General features: G+C 41.3%; 1 protein-coding gene across 2 annotated transcripts; it reads left to right on the forward strand.

Moving 5' to 3' along the window:
* On the forward strand, window positions 1–17,677 carry stag2b (stromal antigen 2b). 2 transcript variants are annotated; one of them, XM_035532122.1, is made up of 33 exons: window positions 1–157; window positions 3,802–3,938; window positions 4,034–4,112; window positions 4,440–4,583; window positions 4,683–4,779; window positions 5,010–5,086; window positions 5,178–5,382; window positions 5,556–5,707; window positions 6,302–6,375; window positions 6,799–6,922; window positions 7,056–7,154; window positions 7,324–7,403; window positions 7,526–7,630; window positions 7,976–8,087; window positions 8,349–8,466; window positions 9,091–9,194; window positions 9,436–9,528; window positions 10,213–10,302; window positions 10,458–10,661; window positions 10,806–10,876; window positions 10,981–11,068; window positions 11,160–11,240; window positions 11,327–11,419; window positions 11,503–11,677; window positions 13,051–13,190; window positions 13,289–13,390; window positions 13,500–13,648; window positions 13,743–13,871; window positions 14,055–14,260; window positions 14,595–14,862; window positions 15,154–15,267; window positions 15,701–15,827; window positions 16,074–17,677. In XM_035532122.1, the coding sequence occupies exons 2-33, from the start codon at window positions 3,895–3,897 to the stop codon at window positions 16,194–16,196; spliced, it is 3,867 nt and encodes a 1,288-aa protein (XP_035388015.1). In that variant the 5' UTR covers window positions 1–157; window positions 3,802–3,894; the 3' UTR covers window positions 16,197–17,677. The 2 variants fall into 2 exon arrangements, with proteins under 2 accessions (XP_035388015.1, XP_035388014.1); XM_035532121.1 differs by having other exon boundaries at window positions 7,523–7,630; window positions 16,074–16,196.
* Window positions 17,678–18,434: the final 757 nt, after the last annotated feature.

The raw sequence follows: 18,434 nt of genomic DNA on the forward strand, positions 1-18,434 counted from the left end.
GAATAGAGCAAGCGGGTTGAGAGTGTCTAAAGCAGCCTCTGACCGCCACTTTCAAACTACATCTATGAATCAGTCTGGGGTATTCTTACAGAGCAAGTAACACGGATCGAAATCCCCAGGAAGCGGTCTTTTTGCTGGATTTAACACAGGCAAGTAGGTAAGTTGTAAAATGGCAGAATCGTTTGTAGAAGTTGATGTGTTTAGCTATATTTTGCTGGTACACCGAACTGACGCTAGCATTGGTTAGCTTGGTGGCCAAATACGCGGGGACTGGGTTCCGAGAGGGAAGTCTTTTAGCTTGCTAAAATAGCTAGGTAGCTAGCCAACGCAGTCGTCGTGGAACATGCACTGGTTTGTACTGTAGTTTAAACCTAACAGCGTGCCGTCTTAAATGTGTGTCTTTGTTGGAGAAATTTAGTTAGCAGTTCATATCGTTGGCTACTTCCGTGGTATGTGTGTGAACTGTTTTGTTGCTGTAAGTAGCTAGCTCGCTAGCTAACTAAACATAGACAGTTAGCTAGCCAGCCACCATGGCGAAATTGGAACACAAATTCTGAATCAAGATGGAGGACGGGGATGCGATGTTTTTTTCCTCACGTGAAAAGGGAAACTGTTGTTGCTCGCACAAGAAATTAGGTCTTCGAGACATTATACTAAAATCCTATGGTTGATTAATGTACGTAAATAAAAGATAGATGTAACTTAATAACAAGAAGACTTGCACGGCTTGGTTTCATAATGATTGAATATGAGCTGAGCCAAAATGGAGAATCCCGAAAACAGCTGCTGGATTGGTTTCAAGATGGAGATTTTTTTCACTCTCTTGTTTCCCCATTAACTTGTTTATCTTTAAAATATTTACGTTAATGTTCTTTGTTAATTGGCCTAAACAAGACATTTGGAATTGATAGAGTAATAGTCTAGCTAGCTAACTATGTAACATCGAAGACGAATGAACTTAAATTGCAGCCAGTGTGAAACATGATTGATTGGGGTCTGTGTCCATCCGTTTGTCGTTTCATATCAGAGCTAACTGCTAGCTAGCGTTAGCGAACATTGAAAACTGACTAATGATAGATTACTGTATTGAATTACTTGACGTGCCATACTGCTAACTAGCTAGTTTAGCTGTTAATGTGGTAAATGTAATCCAGTGTAAACCATAGATCTCGTCTAGCTCGCTAGCTAGTTTGGGAATATGGTTAGACCAGCTGACGCTGGTTAACTTTGCAGAGGACGTCTAGGCCGAGTCCGTAGACTCAACAAATGTTTGACAGACGCCGGCAACATAGCTAGCTAGGATAGCTAGTAGCTAGCTAGCAAATTAATCCGCGGCGAAATACTGCTTTACCTCTGTATGCTTACCTGGGAAGCTAACTAATGAAATATTACTAGAAACTGATCCGCTTGGCTGTTGGTTTATATCTTAAAGTAGCTCACCTATCCAACACGGCTGAATCGTAATTGTTGTTAGCGGCAGCTTAATTTGGCGCCACTTTTCAAGGAGTGGATTTTCTTATTTCCCAAGAATGTTTGTCATCAGTCCAACTCTGTTTTATTTGCACGCTAAAGTTTTTATATTGAGTTATCTTGTGTTGTGGGCTGTTTGTGTCTGTAGACGTTGCGTAACCGTTGTTGCATACCACATAACGCTAGCTAACCTTTCGTTCAGCGCTGGACATATGGATTTTAAGATGCGCAGTTGTAGTTATAAGTTGCTGTTCGTAATTCCGTCATGTTATATCAGTTGCAACTTTTACGTTTACCATCACTGTCCCTGAAGTTTGTGTTGTTCTATTTTTAGCTGGAGTCTTAATTTTGCACAAATATACGCCACACCCTGTGGTACATTAAGTGTTACACTTTTGGTAACAAGTCAAAGCATGCAAGAAACTATCTGTAGCAAAGATGTATTTATTCATATTATTTCTTCATTATGGTACTAAGGAGAACTATTGATAACTAAACTAGTTTATATTTCACATGGAGCTATATGCATTAGTTTGTCCTTTCAGTTGCTTCCTTTTCGCAGTTATTCATGTTTACGTCTCAGAATTATAATGGTCTGTGATTGGACGTTGTGAGCCCGGGGGCGGACAGATTAATTCCTTATTTGGAAACAGGCAGCCGCTTCTGTGTGTGTTTCCTTGAAACTGTGGCGACGAAATGCCCAATGAGCGCCGCGTGTCTGACAGTCTCGTTCAGGCACGCCCCCTTGTTTTCATCTTCATCTGCGAGCACATTTTCAGGCATATGGCTTTCACAGCACGGCTTTGAATTATGCTTAACCTCGATTCTCTTTGCTGAGGTCTGTGGTTATGCAATACACATCCTTACAATTTTCAGCCTTTGTGTTCACGAACTACTTTAGATAACCGTTTTTGCGTTTGGTGAATACAAACCTTCCATATATATGTTTAAGCAGTTTGAGCATTTGTTTACTTTTGTGGCACATTACTGAGTGTGATTATAGGATTGATTTGTCCACATGGTGGAAGTGGGTGTTTTAATCTTTCCATGGTCCAAAACACAATCAAAGCAGGAAAATCGTCTTCTCCAGTTGAGCTCAGACCTACATAGATTTATGCAGTCAGTATTTACTACAGTCAGTAATTCATTAATTTGTTCCTGTGGCTTCAGTGGCTTTGCTGTGAAAATAAGGATGACTGATGCTGTAAATGTATTAGGAGTGCATCTACAGGTCTGCTCATCAGGAGCGTTAACGTACCTCCTTTTGGCTATCAATGTCGAATGCTACTATTGAACCAGTACTGATGGGAGTATTTTAAGAGTTTTGCTAATTCTGATATTTTGCTTTGAAAGTGTTTTGAACATTTTTACTAAATAGGTGAATCTTAAAACCAGGTGAATTAAAGAACATACTACCTGTGTTTTATAAAATCAGGTAGGTTGAATAAATTTGAAATGCACTGAGATTCAAAAATACACTGGCATTTTTTTTGGCTTTTCTGAAATATAACTGCATTTCAATTTTCTATTTGTCTTAGAAAGGTAGTAAATGTTTTTTTTTTGCTGGATATTTGTATCCTGCTTTTCTGCAGAGTGTGGGAAGCAACCTTTTTAGGTCTTTTTTGCAATGATGGACAATATAACAGCACAGGGGGCTGTCCAGGATGGAATATGTTACACAAAAAGTGAAGCTTTGAAGTAAAATCCTTAAAGGTTTTTAAGGCAGCTGCATCTTTGTTTGTCTTTTTGTAATGAGGCTTTGAAGCAAATTAAAGCTGTAGTATCAAACCAGCTTTTGGATTTAATTGAAGCAAATTAGAAATTTGTCCAGTTTTCCAAGCAGCCAGATATGCTGTCTCAAAACATTTCATTATATTTTTGCATGTGTATATGGGCTGCCCACACCATCAGCTTTAGCAGCAGCATCTGCCACGAGGTGCTTGAAACATTGATATCTTTCATCGTTTGGGTCAGGGATGCAGCATCCACATGAAAAATGCCATGAGAGCTCCTCAGCTAGCCAAAATGTGACCAGGATTTGGGCTTGATTTGTCCTTTTGGATAATTTATTTATTTTTTTAATACATAGTTTTATACTCGTTTCATACAGTCTCCCCGGTGTACTCAGTTGAATGAGTTCAGTGAGGTGTTTCTTCTTTGTGTGGGGTTGTGCATCTGTGCATGTCTGCATGCATGTGTGTTCGGTTGGTTGGGAGTAGGTTTTTTTGGCTTGTTTGTCCCTTCTTGAAGAAATACTCACTTTCTGAACTTCGTAATTTAGAAATTAACAACTGCAATGAGTTAATGTCTACTGTGGGATTTGTGTTCCAGGTCATATGACACAAACATACCTGTTTCCATTGCTTGTGTTAACTGAAGATTGAATCCTTGAAAAGTTAAGGTGGTCCAGAAGATGTTAAAGAAATGATAGCAGCACCAGAATTGCAAACAGAGTTTCATTATCCTCAGTAAGTGGATTTCCATCCGCCTTCATATTTGTGTACATAAACTCTCACCCTGAAGTGTAAAGAGCTCTTGATTGATTGAATTTTGTGCTTGCCAGGGATACAGACACTCGTTTCTCATCAGACACTGACTTTGATGATCCTGATGCGAGAAATGCCGCTCAGGGGAAAGGGAAGGTATGTTCTGTGTGACTGAGGTTTATCTGTGTACCCTGCCCTTATTGATGAGCAAATGGCCTTCCATCAGGTCCATGCAAACGAATGGCATTGCAGCCATTGATTTGCCATTGTAATCAATAGCCTTGTCTACCACAAAAAAATACATTCACACTCATAGTTTTGTCCTTTTTAATTCCCTAAAAGTAGCAAAACCATAAATATCACTGAAAAGTATTTCTATGCCAAAAATGGAATGGTTTTATAGCTAGAAATTTGAGTGGATTGCTCCTGGCAGAGGGTGGTGTCGGTGTCAAGTTCATGCCTGTGATGATCCCTGGGTTTTAGGTGAAGAAGGGGAAAAAGGCCCCTGGGGACAAGGGGAAAGGCGGTGGCAAGGGCGCAGGCCGCTTGAATGGCCACCACCAGGAGAACGGCATGGAGAACATCATGCTTTTTGAAGTGGTTAAGCTGGGGAAGAGCGCCATGCAGGTCAGGCCATAGATCACCCAGCTCACATCTGCGTGCGCGTGTTTAGTTTATTACATGTATGAAGCTCGCGGCAGATTTTGATAATTCTCCTCCTCCTAGTCTGTCGTGGATGACTGGATAGAGTCCTACAAGCATGACAGAGACATCGCACTCCTTGACTTGATAAACTTTTTCATCCAGTGTTCAGGCTGCAAAGGTATGCTTTTAATCATGCATTGCTTGATTGTGTGTGTGGGGGTGGGGGTGGCTGGGTGTGTGTGGGGTAGATTTTATTTATTTAAAGACTATAGGCTAATGTGTGAGATTTCCACACATAATGCAGTTTTGCTTTAGCAGTTATGTCATGGTCCTTTGTTGTTAAGTTCTGTGTTATTATATTGTCATAATCTTCCCTGATTTGCTGGAACACACTGGTTGTTATTGCAGGTGTTGTGAGTAGCGAAATGTTTCGACACATGCAAAACTCTGAGATCATTAGAAAGATGACTGAAGAATTTGATGAGGTAATTGTTTTCCTTCATGTGAAGTATGCATATGCACTTCCGGCATATCCCTGTCTAATTCTGCATAAGACTTTCGTCTGTGTCCCTGTAGGACAGTGGAGATTACCCTCTCACAATGGCCGGCCCGCAGTGGAAGAAGTTCAAGACGAGTTTCTGCGAGTTCATCACAGTATTAGTGCGTCAGTGCCAGTACAGTATCATCTATGATGAATACATGATGGACACGGTCATCTCTCTGCTCACAGGCCTCTCAGACTCTCAAGTGCGTGCCTTCAGGCACACCAGCACTCTTGCAGGTTCGAATCATCTGCATGAAACCATCACACAGTATTTGCATTGCCCATAATCCTCACTAGTCATTCCACCGCAGTAGTACTAATTCTGCAATCCTATGTGGTTGTAGTACACATAAGGTATCAGTGTGGGTCAACAGCACCCTCCACTCCTATTTTGTCTGTTATGTTTACAGCCATGAAGCTGATGACTGCTCTGGTCAACGTAGCACTGAACCTCAGCATTAACATGGACAACACGCAGCGCCAGTATGAGGCCGAAAGGAACAAGATGATCGGCAAGCGGGCCAACGACAGGCTGGAGCTCCTCCTCCAGAAACGCAAGGAAGTAAGCACTGCTATTTAAGTAATGCCATGGTTTCTAATTTTCTAATGCAACTAAAAGTGACACCCCTCTCCTTTACATTTACATATCTGGCATTTAACATAAGTTCTTATCCTGAGCAATTTACATATTTATCAGTGTAACAATACATTTACTCCATAGGAATCAAACCCATGCCCTTGGTGTTTTCAGCACTATGCTCTGCCTATTTTACCATGTGCGCCACAGGAATGCCATAAGCGAAAAAATATCTGGCTTTAAGCCCAGGTTTGCTGGTAGACTTCGACTCTTGCCGTGTAAGAGATCCCACAGAGAGAGCTATCTTTAGATGGCAGTGCTAATAGTAATTAACTCTTCAGTTATGTAATGATGGCCCTGCTGGGATGCCATCTGTTTGATTGAGGTGAGGGTTGGATGGATTTTGGTGGGACTGACTTTTAATGTGTTGTATTGTATTAAGTCTATGTGGTTAAGCGTTTTTAGTGTTGCCTGATCAATCTAGCTAATGGGATTTGCTTAGTGTATATTTATTTATATTAATATCTACAGTATGTACAGTCTTTTTGTTTAGTGCTGAATTTAAATTTCTTTTTCCAGCTTCAAGAAAATCAGGATGAAATTGAAAATATGATGAATGCCATTTTCAAGGGTGTCTTCGTTCACCGATACCGGTATGCCTCATGTTTGATGATTAAAAGCATTTGGTCTTCTAATAACAGTGGAACTACAATTGTTCTGTATAACAGACATTATCAATATAAATACATTTGTTGTGATGCATGTCTTTCTTTTTTTTTTTTTTCTTTTTTTTTTTATTGATCACTAAGTTGTCTTAAAGGCTGTGACAAGCTGTTTGGAAAGGACAGTAATTAAAATGTTGAATTGCAATCATTTAAAAACAACATGAAATGATTACCTCAATAAAAGGAGTGTCACCTTTTTGTGATCAACTTGGCAGAGCCATTCAAGTTGATCAGGTGCCTGTGATGGCGCTGTAGTTCTCCAATAGTACTGTTGGTTCTGCTCAGATGGTGATGCTTGAATTACAGAGCCTTCTGGGGCTTCAGCTTCTGACTCTTTCATTTCCTTTGCAGTGATGCGATAGCGGAGATCCGAGCGATCTGCATTGAAGAGATCGGTGTGTGGATGAAGATGTACAGTGACGCCTTTCTCAATGACAGCTACCTGAAATATGTGGGCTGGACCATGCATGACAAGGTGAGGACAAGCCACGGCCCCTGGCCCCCAGCCTCAGTGATCTTTTGCGGAACAAGCTGGGGCATGGGTACATGCCGACAGCATGGCTTCTCACTGCACTGCTTTACCATGTTTCTCCACTTTCCTCTCGCAGCAAGGTGAGGTGCGACTGAAGTGCCTGACGGCCCTGCAAGGCCTCTACTACAATCGCGAGCTCAACGCCAAGCTGGAGCTCTTCACTAGCCGCTTCAAGGTGAAGAAGCCTCTCTGCACACATTGCAGATATTTGGTTATTGCCCGGTCATAATGACAGTCTTTGAGGCTGAAAGTGGTGTTTGTTGGTCTCCCACCCCAACACTTATTCCCACTTCCCAGCCCACAAATCTGGTGAGATTGTATAGTCCATTGCTGTCTCTTTTTAGGACCGCATTGTCTCCATGACGCTGGACAAGGAATATGACGTTGCCGTGCAAGCAATAAAACTGCTCACGCTCGTGTTACAGTAAGCATCCACATTCAGACAGTCTGACTCATCCTCTGTTTCTTTCTTAAATGATGAGATGAATGAGACGGTGCTGATGAATGAGTGTGGTAATACAGTATTGGTGTTTGGTTTTCCAGTAGCAGTGAGGAGGTCCTAACTGCTGAGGACTGTGAGAGTGTCTACCATCTGGTATACTCCGCCCACAGGCCAGTTGCCGTGGCAGCAGGGGAGTTCCTCTTTAAAAAGTGAGACTTGCTTACTGTTCACCTTTCCACCATGAGACAGAAAAGGCTGCAGCTGGACTGACCTTTATTGCTTGACACAGAACTTCCATTTGTCTCCAAAGACAAATGGAGATGATGAGAAGGTTTGCTTAGTGTACATGGTCCTAATTTACACAGACCTAGTACTCCCAAGGTTGACTTTGAGTGACAGCCTCATGCAAGCAGAGAAAACCAACCTTTTTTTTTTTTTTTTTGGTCAGAAAAGCAAACTGTGATTTAGTATCAATTGTGTAGAGGTGGTTTTGCCTGTTGGTGTAATAATGGCTATATCTTGTAAACCTAAAATGTTTGTGCTGTCTTTTGCAGACTGTTCAGCCATCGAGACATGGAGGACGACAGCATGCCTAAGAGACGCGGCAGACAGAGTCTAAATGCCAACCTCATCAAAACCACTGTTTTCTTCTTCCTAGAGAGTGAGGTGAGTCCCAGAAACCCACTGTTGTTTATCTCACCCTGAATGTGTTATGATATAGATTTACCAACTTGGCTATTTTTCCTGGGCAACACAATCCCAAACACTTTTACAGACCAAGAAATTAAAAAAGTAATTCGGAATAACCAGAGTAGTAGCTCGTCAACAAAGCTTTTCCTTAGGGCTGGGGTAATGAGAACGCACTAAAGCAAATGGAAGGCATGCATGAGGGGTAATGATGGTAATTCTGTGCTGTGTCCTTCTCAGTTACACGAGCATGCTGCGTACCTGGTGGACAGCATGTGGGACTGTGCTGCGGACCTGCTTAAGGACTGGGAGTGCATGATCAGCCTGCTGCTGGACGAGCCCCTACCCGGAGAGGAAGGTAAGACCCACGCCTTTCAGCTGGTTATGCAGCCTGCTGCCCATCCACACCATTTGCAACAGTGTTTTCAACATTACTGTGGTGGGGGGGTTGGGGTTTTTTGTTGTTTTTTTTTTTTTTTTTGAGGAGGAGAATTTGTACACTATAATACAGACGTGAAATGAGAAGTTCAGAGGAGTTTTAATTTTCTAGAACATGCACTTCTTGAACAGGCCATCTTCAAATTGCATGTTTCAGCCTTTTAACTGATCTCAGTCCTGCTGTTTTGTGTGCATATTTAAATGCATTGGATGAATACCCTTCTAAAACAACTCTACAAACAAACCATATTCGAACCCCAATCCTCAGTCTACTTCAGATTTTGCTTTGTGGTTAAAGAACTCCAGTGCTTGCCTAGATCTTGTCTAAGGGAATTGTAGAGAAGAGTACATTTTAAAAATTCAATTACATTCTGCACAAACAAAGCAGGACATTTGCAGCTGCCTTTTTTCAGGTTCAGTTTAACATAATTGAGTTTGGCTAATTTTAAAATGCAATAGGTTATATAAGGAAAAAATAGCCCCCTGTCATTGTGGTGAGATGACTGTTATTCTACGTGCTAATGGGAAATTGTGTATCGTACAGCTCTAACGGACAGGCAGGAGACGGCCCTAATCGAGATCATGCTCTGTACCGTCCGGCAAGCTGCGGAGTGCCATCCACCCGTGGGCAGAGGCACCGGCAAGAGGGTAAGAGGGCTGACATGCTTATGGAAAGTTTCACAGGCGTGAGCCTGAGAAAAGCAGAGTCTCCGGTGTTGATGCCAGGATCATGCACGAAAAGGCAGCACTAATTGGGGAACAGAGTCTGGGGGCAAGATTTTCACTTAGTTCCTTAACTGTCATAAAGAAACAAGGTTGACATTGCAGAGTTAATTATGGTTATGTCCATGTCCTGATTTGTAAGATGTGTGTGCATACACTCATCTAGGTGCTGACAGCAAAAGAGAAGAAAACGCAGCTTGATGACCGGACGAGAATGACTGAGCTCTTTGTAGTGGGATTGCCACTTTTACTAGCAAAGGTGAACACTGACACTAAGTAATAGGACAACAGACGGTGTCATGCTTCTTTTTTTTATATCTATATTTATTTTATTTTATTTGTCCACGTACATCTGTGTGACTTTGTTCCAAAAAGAGTTTAATTTTTACAAGACCATTTTTCCAACCTCTTTTTATTTCCTATAATTAAACAGGCTGTTTCTATCACCGACAGATATAAGACAGATTTAAGATAAACAAGCTCTGTTCTGATTGGCTGCCCTGTATTGCGTGTCATTCAAAAAGTGCTCAGATCTGAAATATGCATGAGAGTTGCATTGTAAGTGGGTGGGGCTAAACTGCTTTAGGCTGAATAAGCAAAGATATTAATGAGTTCAAAATGTGCTGTTTTTACATTTATGGCATTTAGCTAATTTCTTTTATCCAGCGCAACTTACAATTATGACTCAGTACAACTTGAGCAATTGAGAGTTAAGGGTCATGCTCAGGGGCCCAGGAGTGGCAACTTAGCAGTGGTGGGGCTTGAACCAGCAACCTTCTGATTACAAATCAAGTATCTTAACCACTGAGCTGGTTTATTTTCAAACTTTAGCAATATGTGTCAATTACCTATTCTTTATTTTAATAAAATGAGGGAAATTTAGTTTTCCATGCTGTGGACCCTTCAAGGTTTGTTAAAAGTGCTGTTTCATTTTCTTCAACAGTACTCAGTTGATGCAGAGAAGGTAACTAATCTTTTGCAGCTGCCTCAGTTCTTTGATCTGGAGATATATACAACAGGGCGGCTAGAAAAGGTGAGTCCAAAAGCTGTTAAGTGTATATACTCAAGAACAGCTACTGACTATACGCAATAGCTTCTGACTACATGGAATTATTGCGAGTTTAGCAAAATGGATGTAGGCTTGTCTGTATGCAGTATTTGATGTGCTATTGATGTCTTCTCATTCAGCATCTGGAATCGCTGCTGAGACAAATCAAGGAGATTGTGGAGAAGCACACAGATACCGACGTTCTGGAGGCTTGCTCAAAGACCTGCCATGCCCTCTGTAACGAGGAGTTCACCATCTTCAACAGGGTGGACATCGCCCGCAGCCAGCTTCTCGATGAACTGGTGGACAAGTTCAACAGGCTGCTGGAAGACTTCCTGCAGGAGGTGAGGCTGCTCAGGGAGAGTGTGCACCTTCGAGTGGGCTTGATGTTCTTTATCGATATAGGAAAATTGTTTTATGTCAGTAATCCCTGTTTTGGGAGGAATGCTTGCAGTACCTTTTTAAAGCATCTAAATCATCTTCCTCAGGGAGAAGAACCAGACGAGGATGATGCTTATCAAGTCCTGTCCACACTGAAAAGGATCACTGCTTTCCACAAGTAAGGACCTAGTTCAGTTCAGATTTTCTTTTACTACTATTATACTGCAGTTGCTTGCCATGTAATTTGATTTAATTGTTCCATTTTTCTCTGCCTCTACTCAGTGCACATGACCTCTCCAAGTGGGACCTGTTCACCAGCAACTATAAGTTACTGAACACGGGCATTGAGAATGGAGATATGCCTGAGCAGGTGGCTTGTTTGAACTGCTACTATGATGGTGTTGGAGTGCAGAGTCATTACAATGAGAGTAGGTGACTCAGTCTTTGTGACTCTCTTTCAGATCGTTATCCATGCACTGCAGTGTACACATTATGTGATTCTCTGGCACTTAGCCAAGGTTTCTGAGGGAAGCTCCAAAAAGGTAAGACTACAGTTTCTTTTGCTTTGGATTTTGCTAATATACATTTGCCCTGTTGGTGCATGAAACCTTTTATTTTGCTCATATAGGAGGACATGGTGACTCTGAGGAAGCAAATGCGTGCATTCTGCCTCATGTGCCAGCGCTATCTGGCCAGTGTCAACACGGCTGTCAAAGAGCAAGTCAGTATGAGAGCCCCACTATTAGCAGTCCCCCCCTAACACAAAGGCATACAGACCCCTGACTGGCTCTCCCTCCACAACAGGCCTTTACCATCCTGTGTGACCTGCTGCTGATCTTCAGTCATCAGATCATCTCGGGTGGGAGGGAGGTCCTGGAGCCTCTGGTGTACATGCCCGAGGCCTCCCTGCAGTCGGAGCTTCTCAGCTTCATCCTGGACCACGTCTTCATCGACCAGGATGAGGACAACAGCAGTACAGGTTTGGCCTATAATCATGGGGAATGAGCAAGGCTGGATGATTTTTCCTTGTGCAGTATTGATACTTTGCAGAAGTTTCCATGACTTTAAACTAATCTTTTAAGTCCATTTTTCCATTGCAGTGTTTTATGAAATTTCTATATATAAGTTGTACTGAGACCAGAATCTCAAATATACACCTCAAATCGGATAAACCAGTTAAACTGTGTTTTTAAATAAATGGCAGTTTCTTCATAGAATCAAAATAATTAATATTACTCGTATTCTGGGATTTTAAGGGTTCACAGTGTAATTCTAATTTCAGTTCCACCAGTCCATAGAAATAGAATACTACACTTTCTTGTGGGTGACAGGATTTACTGGTTTTTCCTTTTGCATAGCTAGTTAATGCTGCTTTGGAACAGTTTACATTTTGTGCTTCCTGGGTATCAATTGTTCTATGAACAAAGACTGATATGTGACTGCTGAGTGAAAAGTAACAGGGGCACTATAGCATAGTGGTGCTTCACATCAGTTAAACTGATGTCACTTGTTTTTGGTACAGATATTTCATTCTTGCATTCTGATGAATAGTTGGCTTCCCTATTTCTGCACTGATGTAAAGACTGACAGTGACTCATTTAATTTATATATCTGAACATTGTTTTTCTGCCATAAGCAGTGGCTGACAGGTCATCATCTAATATAAATTTAAAAGAAAACCCCGGAACTTACTGGTGATAAAATATTTGTCACAGTGGAAATATTTGCATTAGCAAGCTAACAAGCCAGCTAACTGTACAGCTGAACAAGAGTAGGCTATTTATCATCATGTTTTAATTTGGTTTACTGTCATAGTTATGATTGACAAACATCTGGGTCATTGTCAGTAGTACTGATTGGCATACTAAACTTTACTTTAAGCATTACATGCATCTTTAGGTTATGATTATAAAGCAAGCACCAGTGTTTTGCTCACTTCATTATGCTGTCCTCAAATGGCAACTAGCTAACATCAGATTACTAATTGCACATTTCATCATCAGTGCCCTGGCAATGTGTACGTAGATGATGATTGAGCCAGTGAAGAAGTCAAAAAAAAAAAAAAAGTACTACTTGGCTAATGCAGTAGCTGTGCCGGAGGGACATCTAAACAGTCTAATGACCATCATGCACTCGCATGAATGAGATCAGTCTAGTTCGAGTCTAGAGCCCTAAATGTGAACAATGTACTGGACCATTGTCACTGTGGGTCCCTGTTAGGAACTGTTAGTACTAGTTACCACTAGGGAGGGGAATTTTTTAAATATTGCTTTAATATCTACTACTTTAGCTGCGAAGACTGAGTGTTCAAGGTTACTCATCCATTTCCTGTTCCTGCTTTGTTTTGAGCAGATGGGCAACAGGACGATGAAGCAGGCAAAATTGAGGCTTTGCACAAGAGACGTAACCTGCTTGCAGCTTACTGCAAGCTCATCATCTTTAACGTGGTTGAGATGAAGACTGGGGCTGACATATTTAAGCAGTACATGAGGGTGAGCCTCTCGGCTTAGTTCTATAGGTCATGTTGAAGAAAACACCGATAACAGTTGAATTCGGATTTATAAACCATAATGCTCTTTACTCTTACCAGTATTACAATGATTATGGTGACATCATCAAGGAAACCATGAGTAAAACGAGACAGATTGACAAAATCCAGTGTGCAAAGACGCTCATTCTGAGCTTGCAGCAGGTACGTGTGATGTGGGTGCTCTGCGTGCTTATTCTGAACAATATGACCATTTTTCCTATAAATTCACACAAACAAGCAGTCAGACATGAGTTTCCTTTGCCCTGTGCAGCTGTTTAACGAGATGCTGTCAGAGCTGGGCCCAGGCTTTGACCGCTCCTCCTCTGCCTTCTGTGGCATTAAGGAGCTGGCCCGCCGCTTCTCGCTGACCTTCGGTCTGGATCAGCTCAAAACCAGAGAGGCCATTGCTATGTTACACAAGTATGCCTCACCTGTCCTCACGTGCACATGCATGGCAGAGATTCAGTGACTGTACTGTGAGTGCATCTGTTTGTGTCTGTAAATCATGTTGCAGGGATGGTATTGAGTTTGCCTTCAAGGAGCCAAACCCTCAAGGGGAAGGGCATCCTCCTGTAAACCTGGCTTTCCTGGACATCCTCAGCGAGTTCTCGTCCAAGCTCATGAGACAGGACAAGCGCACTGTGTAAGCTCACATTCCTACCTCCAGATCAGGCATGGGGAAGAGTCGTGTTATTTCTCCAGGCTAGGCTGCCAGATGCAAATGAGAAAATAACTGCTGATTGCAGTCCATCCCTGACATGTGGCTCAGGAATGATGGACACACACCTTGAGCAGTGTGTCTGATGGATTCTCTTTCTTTGCTCAGGCACATGTATCTGGAGCGCTTCATGACATTTCAGATGGCCCTGCAGAGGGAGGACTGCTGGCTGCCACTCATCTCCTACAGGAACTCCCTGCAGGCCGGCGGTGACGACGATACCATGTCCGTAGTGAGCGGCATCAGCAGCCGTGGCTCCACCGTGCGTAGCAAGAAGGCCAAGCCCGTCGCTGGCAAGAGGAAACTCTCAGAAGGTACCACACTGCAGCTCATTACTGCAGCTCAGCCTTTCACACAGGGAGCAAACTGTCCCATCCATTCAAGCTTTGAAATGCCTTAGTGGTGGGAGGTTTTTTTTTTTTTTTTTTTCAATCATATTTTTTATTATTTGTGCTGTGTTAAGGATACTTTCCTCTTTTAAAGTGTCTTCTGTGTAAAAGCATTTAAGCTAAACTCCAGTTTGAATCCCTCAGCTTCACTCCTGCTGGCTTCAGTATATTTTATGCGCTCAGTAAGCAGAGAATGTAGCTGAAGCAGAGCTGGGCCGTGACCCCTTACTCTTTTTCACGCCCATGCCGACGGGAGCAGCAGAGGAGAGCAGCGGCGGCAGCGAGGTGTGGCTGAACCGAGAGCAGGCTCTGCAGACGCCCGTCATGATGCCTTCGCCTCACCTCACCTCCACAGTGATGCGCGAACCCAAGCGTCTGCGGCCGGATGACAACTACATGGGCGTATACAGCATGACCCCCGAGCAACAGCAGCAACCGCCGCTGCCGCAGCAGCAACCGCCAACCCCCCAGCCCCACCCACACCCACAGACCCCCCAGCCCCACCACCAGACACCCATAGACTACAAGTAAGGACGCCTTTGGCAAAGACTTGGGTATAAGGTGTAAAATGGGTCTGCACGATTGCAGCAATGGCGATTAAACTGTGATTCAAAAGTCATAGTCTGAAAACCTGTCCGTCCGTCCGCCCCCACTGTGATTAGAATTTCTGAAAAGGCACAATCATATAGGTTAAAAAGTGTTCTTGTGCAGATGTGTTTATATGGATTCATGCTTTGATTGGCGGCCTGAAGCAAGGGGCCCAGCTGCATCTGTTGGAAGCAGAATGTGGTAAGATGCGGTGCCGGTGTGTTTTGTAGCACGCAGGTCACTTGGATGCTAGCACAGAGGCAGCAGCAGGAGGAAGCTGCCAGACAGCAGCACGAGAGAGCCATGAACTATGCCAAACTGAGGAGCAACCTGCAGCATGCCATGTGAGGGAGAATGCACAGCTTCACCGAGATCATGTCCTTTACAAATGGGCCTGGTCCAAGCAGGATTTTAGTTATTGCTGTTTGATGATGCTTAAAGAGCATTGTTCTCACACTTGCTATATTGTACAGCTGTAATCCTAACTTGGTAATTGCTAGTCATTCACAAAGCCTAACATCTCACTACATGCCATGTTGGACTAGGAAGTCTTGTGAATGTCACACACACACACACAATCCTGCAAAAGGAAAGGAATGTTTGCAATAAGTAATTTAAGTTAAAAAAAAAAAAAGACCTTGATAATGAAGCTTTAATAAACGAATTATTTTCTTTTTGGTGCCTTAGTAAATATTTCCAGAAGATCTAGACATGCTGGTTTAGTTCAGGACTAAATACTGTAAGTACATTTTTCCCACCCTCCAACTACTTTTTCAGTCGTCGAGGATCAGGCTTAATGGAAGATGATGAGGAACCAATTGTAGAGGATGTGATGATGTCATCAGAAGGCCGAATTGAGGACCTTAATGAAGGCATGGATTTTGACACGATGGATATTGATCTGGTAATGAATTCTTACAGAAGTAGTGATAGTTATATTGTTTGAGCCTTCCAAGTAGTCCACCCTTATTTTTCATGAGCTCCTATAGAGGAAAAGTGTAGGCTCTTGGGTCTTGATCCTCTGTCCCAAGAAAATTATGATGAGGAAGGACTAGCTCCTTAGTCTTAAGTCAAGGCTGTTGAAAATATATAAGTATAAAAATGTGTTGCTTACGAGTAATCTCATTATCTGATCCATGTGTTTTTGTAGCCCGCATCGAAGAATCGACGAGAGAGATCGGAATTGAAGCCAGACTTTTTCGACCCAGCCTCTATCATGGACGAGTCTGTAAGGACCACTCATTTCCTGGGTTATGATGCTTTTCAGCGGTAATGTGGGGAACGCATACACTCTCCACCCTAAGGCCATGAGAGATCACCACTAGATGGCACTAATAGGAGTGATTTCTAATAAACAGCCTTGTTCCACAGTTTACTCCATGCTGTGGAAATTACAGCTTCAAGCAAAGAAATGCTAAAGCCCATCTGGACGTAATTAACTACATTTTAAGAGAATCAAGGGTCGTTTATTTGGTAACACTAACCTCACACTGAATTTAAACATTTTCTTTTGTAGGTCCTTGGAGTACCCATGTTTTAAGATAAATTTGGAGTCTTTTTCAAGGAAATCATCTATTTCTGTAATATCAAATTGATTTTGTAAAGGTGATCCACAAGCTCAGTGTAGAAGCTAGTAAACAAAAACACATGTTCTTGTGTGTTAAATATAGACTTAAATATAGTGACTTCAGTAGTCATTGGGTAAACTTTTTTTTCCTCTTCATGCAAAATGTTGAGGATAGATTGTGAATTGCCATGGAATGTTGGACTGTTCTTAACCATGTATAAAAATATAAAATATATTTCAAAGTTGAACGTCATCTTGTGTGAAGAAATTTGTGAGCTCTTCTAGAGTTGTGGTATTTCTTAAAACTGGGGTGAATGCATCTTCTTTTTTAACTTAAAGATAACTATGTTATGTATAGCCCTTTTGTAATAGTGAGTAATCAGGTGTAAAGTAGTAATTTATAAGCAGGTTATTGCTCATCATAGTGAGTGATGTGATATATTTTATTCTTCTTAACTATCTAATATGTAAAATGGAGGAGATCCTCCAGGTCTTTATATTTAGTGTTTAGTTTTGTTTCCCTCCCTTTGAGAAAGACATTAACAAGGCCTACAGTTCATGCTATCTGCTAAGGACAGTGAGCGCCCTCATTGTAGCTCTGTGAGGAATCGGGGAACAGAAGCCTTGGCTCTGCTTCCCCAAAACATCTCACCCAAAGATTAGAACTGCTCGCACATCCCTCCAAAGTGCAGCATCAAGGAAGCAAAAGGAAATCTCTCCAGTAGTGCCACTGTGTTTTGTCTCTAACAAAAGCAAAGCTTACTGTAGTATGTCTGCTGCAAATCTATTGTCTCCTCCTTGACCTTCAGCTGATTAGACTGATGTAGACATCTACTTAAAAAATTATATAAATTGGTGCTGATTTTTTTAACTGCATTTAGGAGTTTTTTAAGCTCCAATTTAAAGTTAAAAGGAAATGTATTAAAAATGTCAAGATGAAAGCATGTAGCCATGCAGCAAGGATTTTTTTAAATTTGTATTTTATATGGGTTTGTTGTTTTTGTTGTTGGTTTGGTTTTTGTCAATTTTAAGGTCTTCAGGTTTTTACATTTTCCTAAATGTAAATTAGGGTGGTTATTGTTCCTGGACAGAACTACTACATTCAGCTTTAAGTTTTGACCCATATCACAACTTCACTGTAACACATTGTAACATTCATTCAAACAACAATATTTTGTGTTGCTTGGGGCAGCTCTATACAGTAAAACTAATACATCTAGCTCATATGGAAATAAACAAATGATATATATATATATATATATATATATATATATATATATATATATATATATATATATATATATATATATATATATATATATATAAAAAATTGTGTGTGTGTGTATTAAAAACATGTTTTGTCAGAGTTATACTATTTAATCATTCCATGCCTTTGGCCTTAAACATACATGTATAGAAAGGTTCTCATTTTCCATGTTAAGATTTGTTTTTGTTTTTTTTTTTGTTTTTTTTCTGTTTGCGCGGTGCATTGATTCCCATTTGCTTCAGAAGTGAATGTTCAAAAAAGGCATGAGTGTAATTACATTAGAAAAGTGCAATGCCAGTTTCACAAAGAATATATAAACAAAAGCCCCTTGGCTTTATACTGTCCCTTGTTTGTCATTCACCACTACACTGACAAAACTGCTGAATAGACTGTGTAAATATACATGCATTATAACAAAACCTAATTTTCTAGTGTTTTCCCTTTCAGTTAACGTTTGTAAACACATATGATCTGTCCCTGTTCAAAGATTTACACTTATACATAATTGTTTCCCTATCATGTCATCCACTGTACTGTTTCTGATTTGTATCCATCTGGAGACAGTAAGTTTTTGAATAAAACTTAAACAAAAAAATTGTGAGATTTTTACCCTCTTTGTCTGGTTTAAGTGCTATGGACTACAACTAGGTTTTAGTAATTTTATCAGCATTAAAAGT

This window comes from Electrophorus electricus, chromosome 12, assembly GCF_013358815.1.
Source record: "Electrophorus electricus isolate fEleEle1 chromosome 12, fEleEle1.pri, whole genome shotgun sequence".
In the NCBI taxonomy this organism is placed as follows: domain Eukaryota; kingdom Metazoa; phylum Chordata; class Actinopteri; order Gymnotiformes; family Gymnotidae; genus Electrophorus; species Electrophorus electricus.

Bases quoted from the DNA above. Each gene is read 5' to 3' on its own strand.
- stag2b (XM_035532121.1), top strand. From the start codon at position 3,895: ATGATAGCAGCACCAGAATTGCAAACAGAGTTTCATTATCCTCA. The intron at 10,877-10,980 runs GTAAGGACCTAG...GCCTCTACTCAG, and splicing joins AGGATCACTGCTTTCCACAA to TGCACATGACCTCTCCAAGT. The intron at 13,391-13,499 runs GTACGTGTGATG...TGCCCTGTGCAG, and splicing joins TCATTCTGAGCTTGCAGCAG to CTGTTTAACGAGATGCTGTC.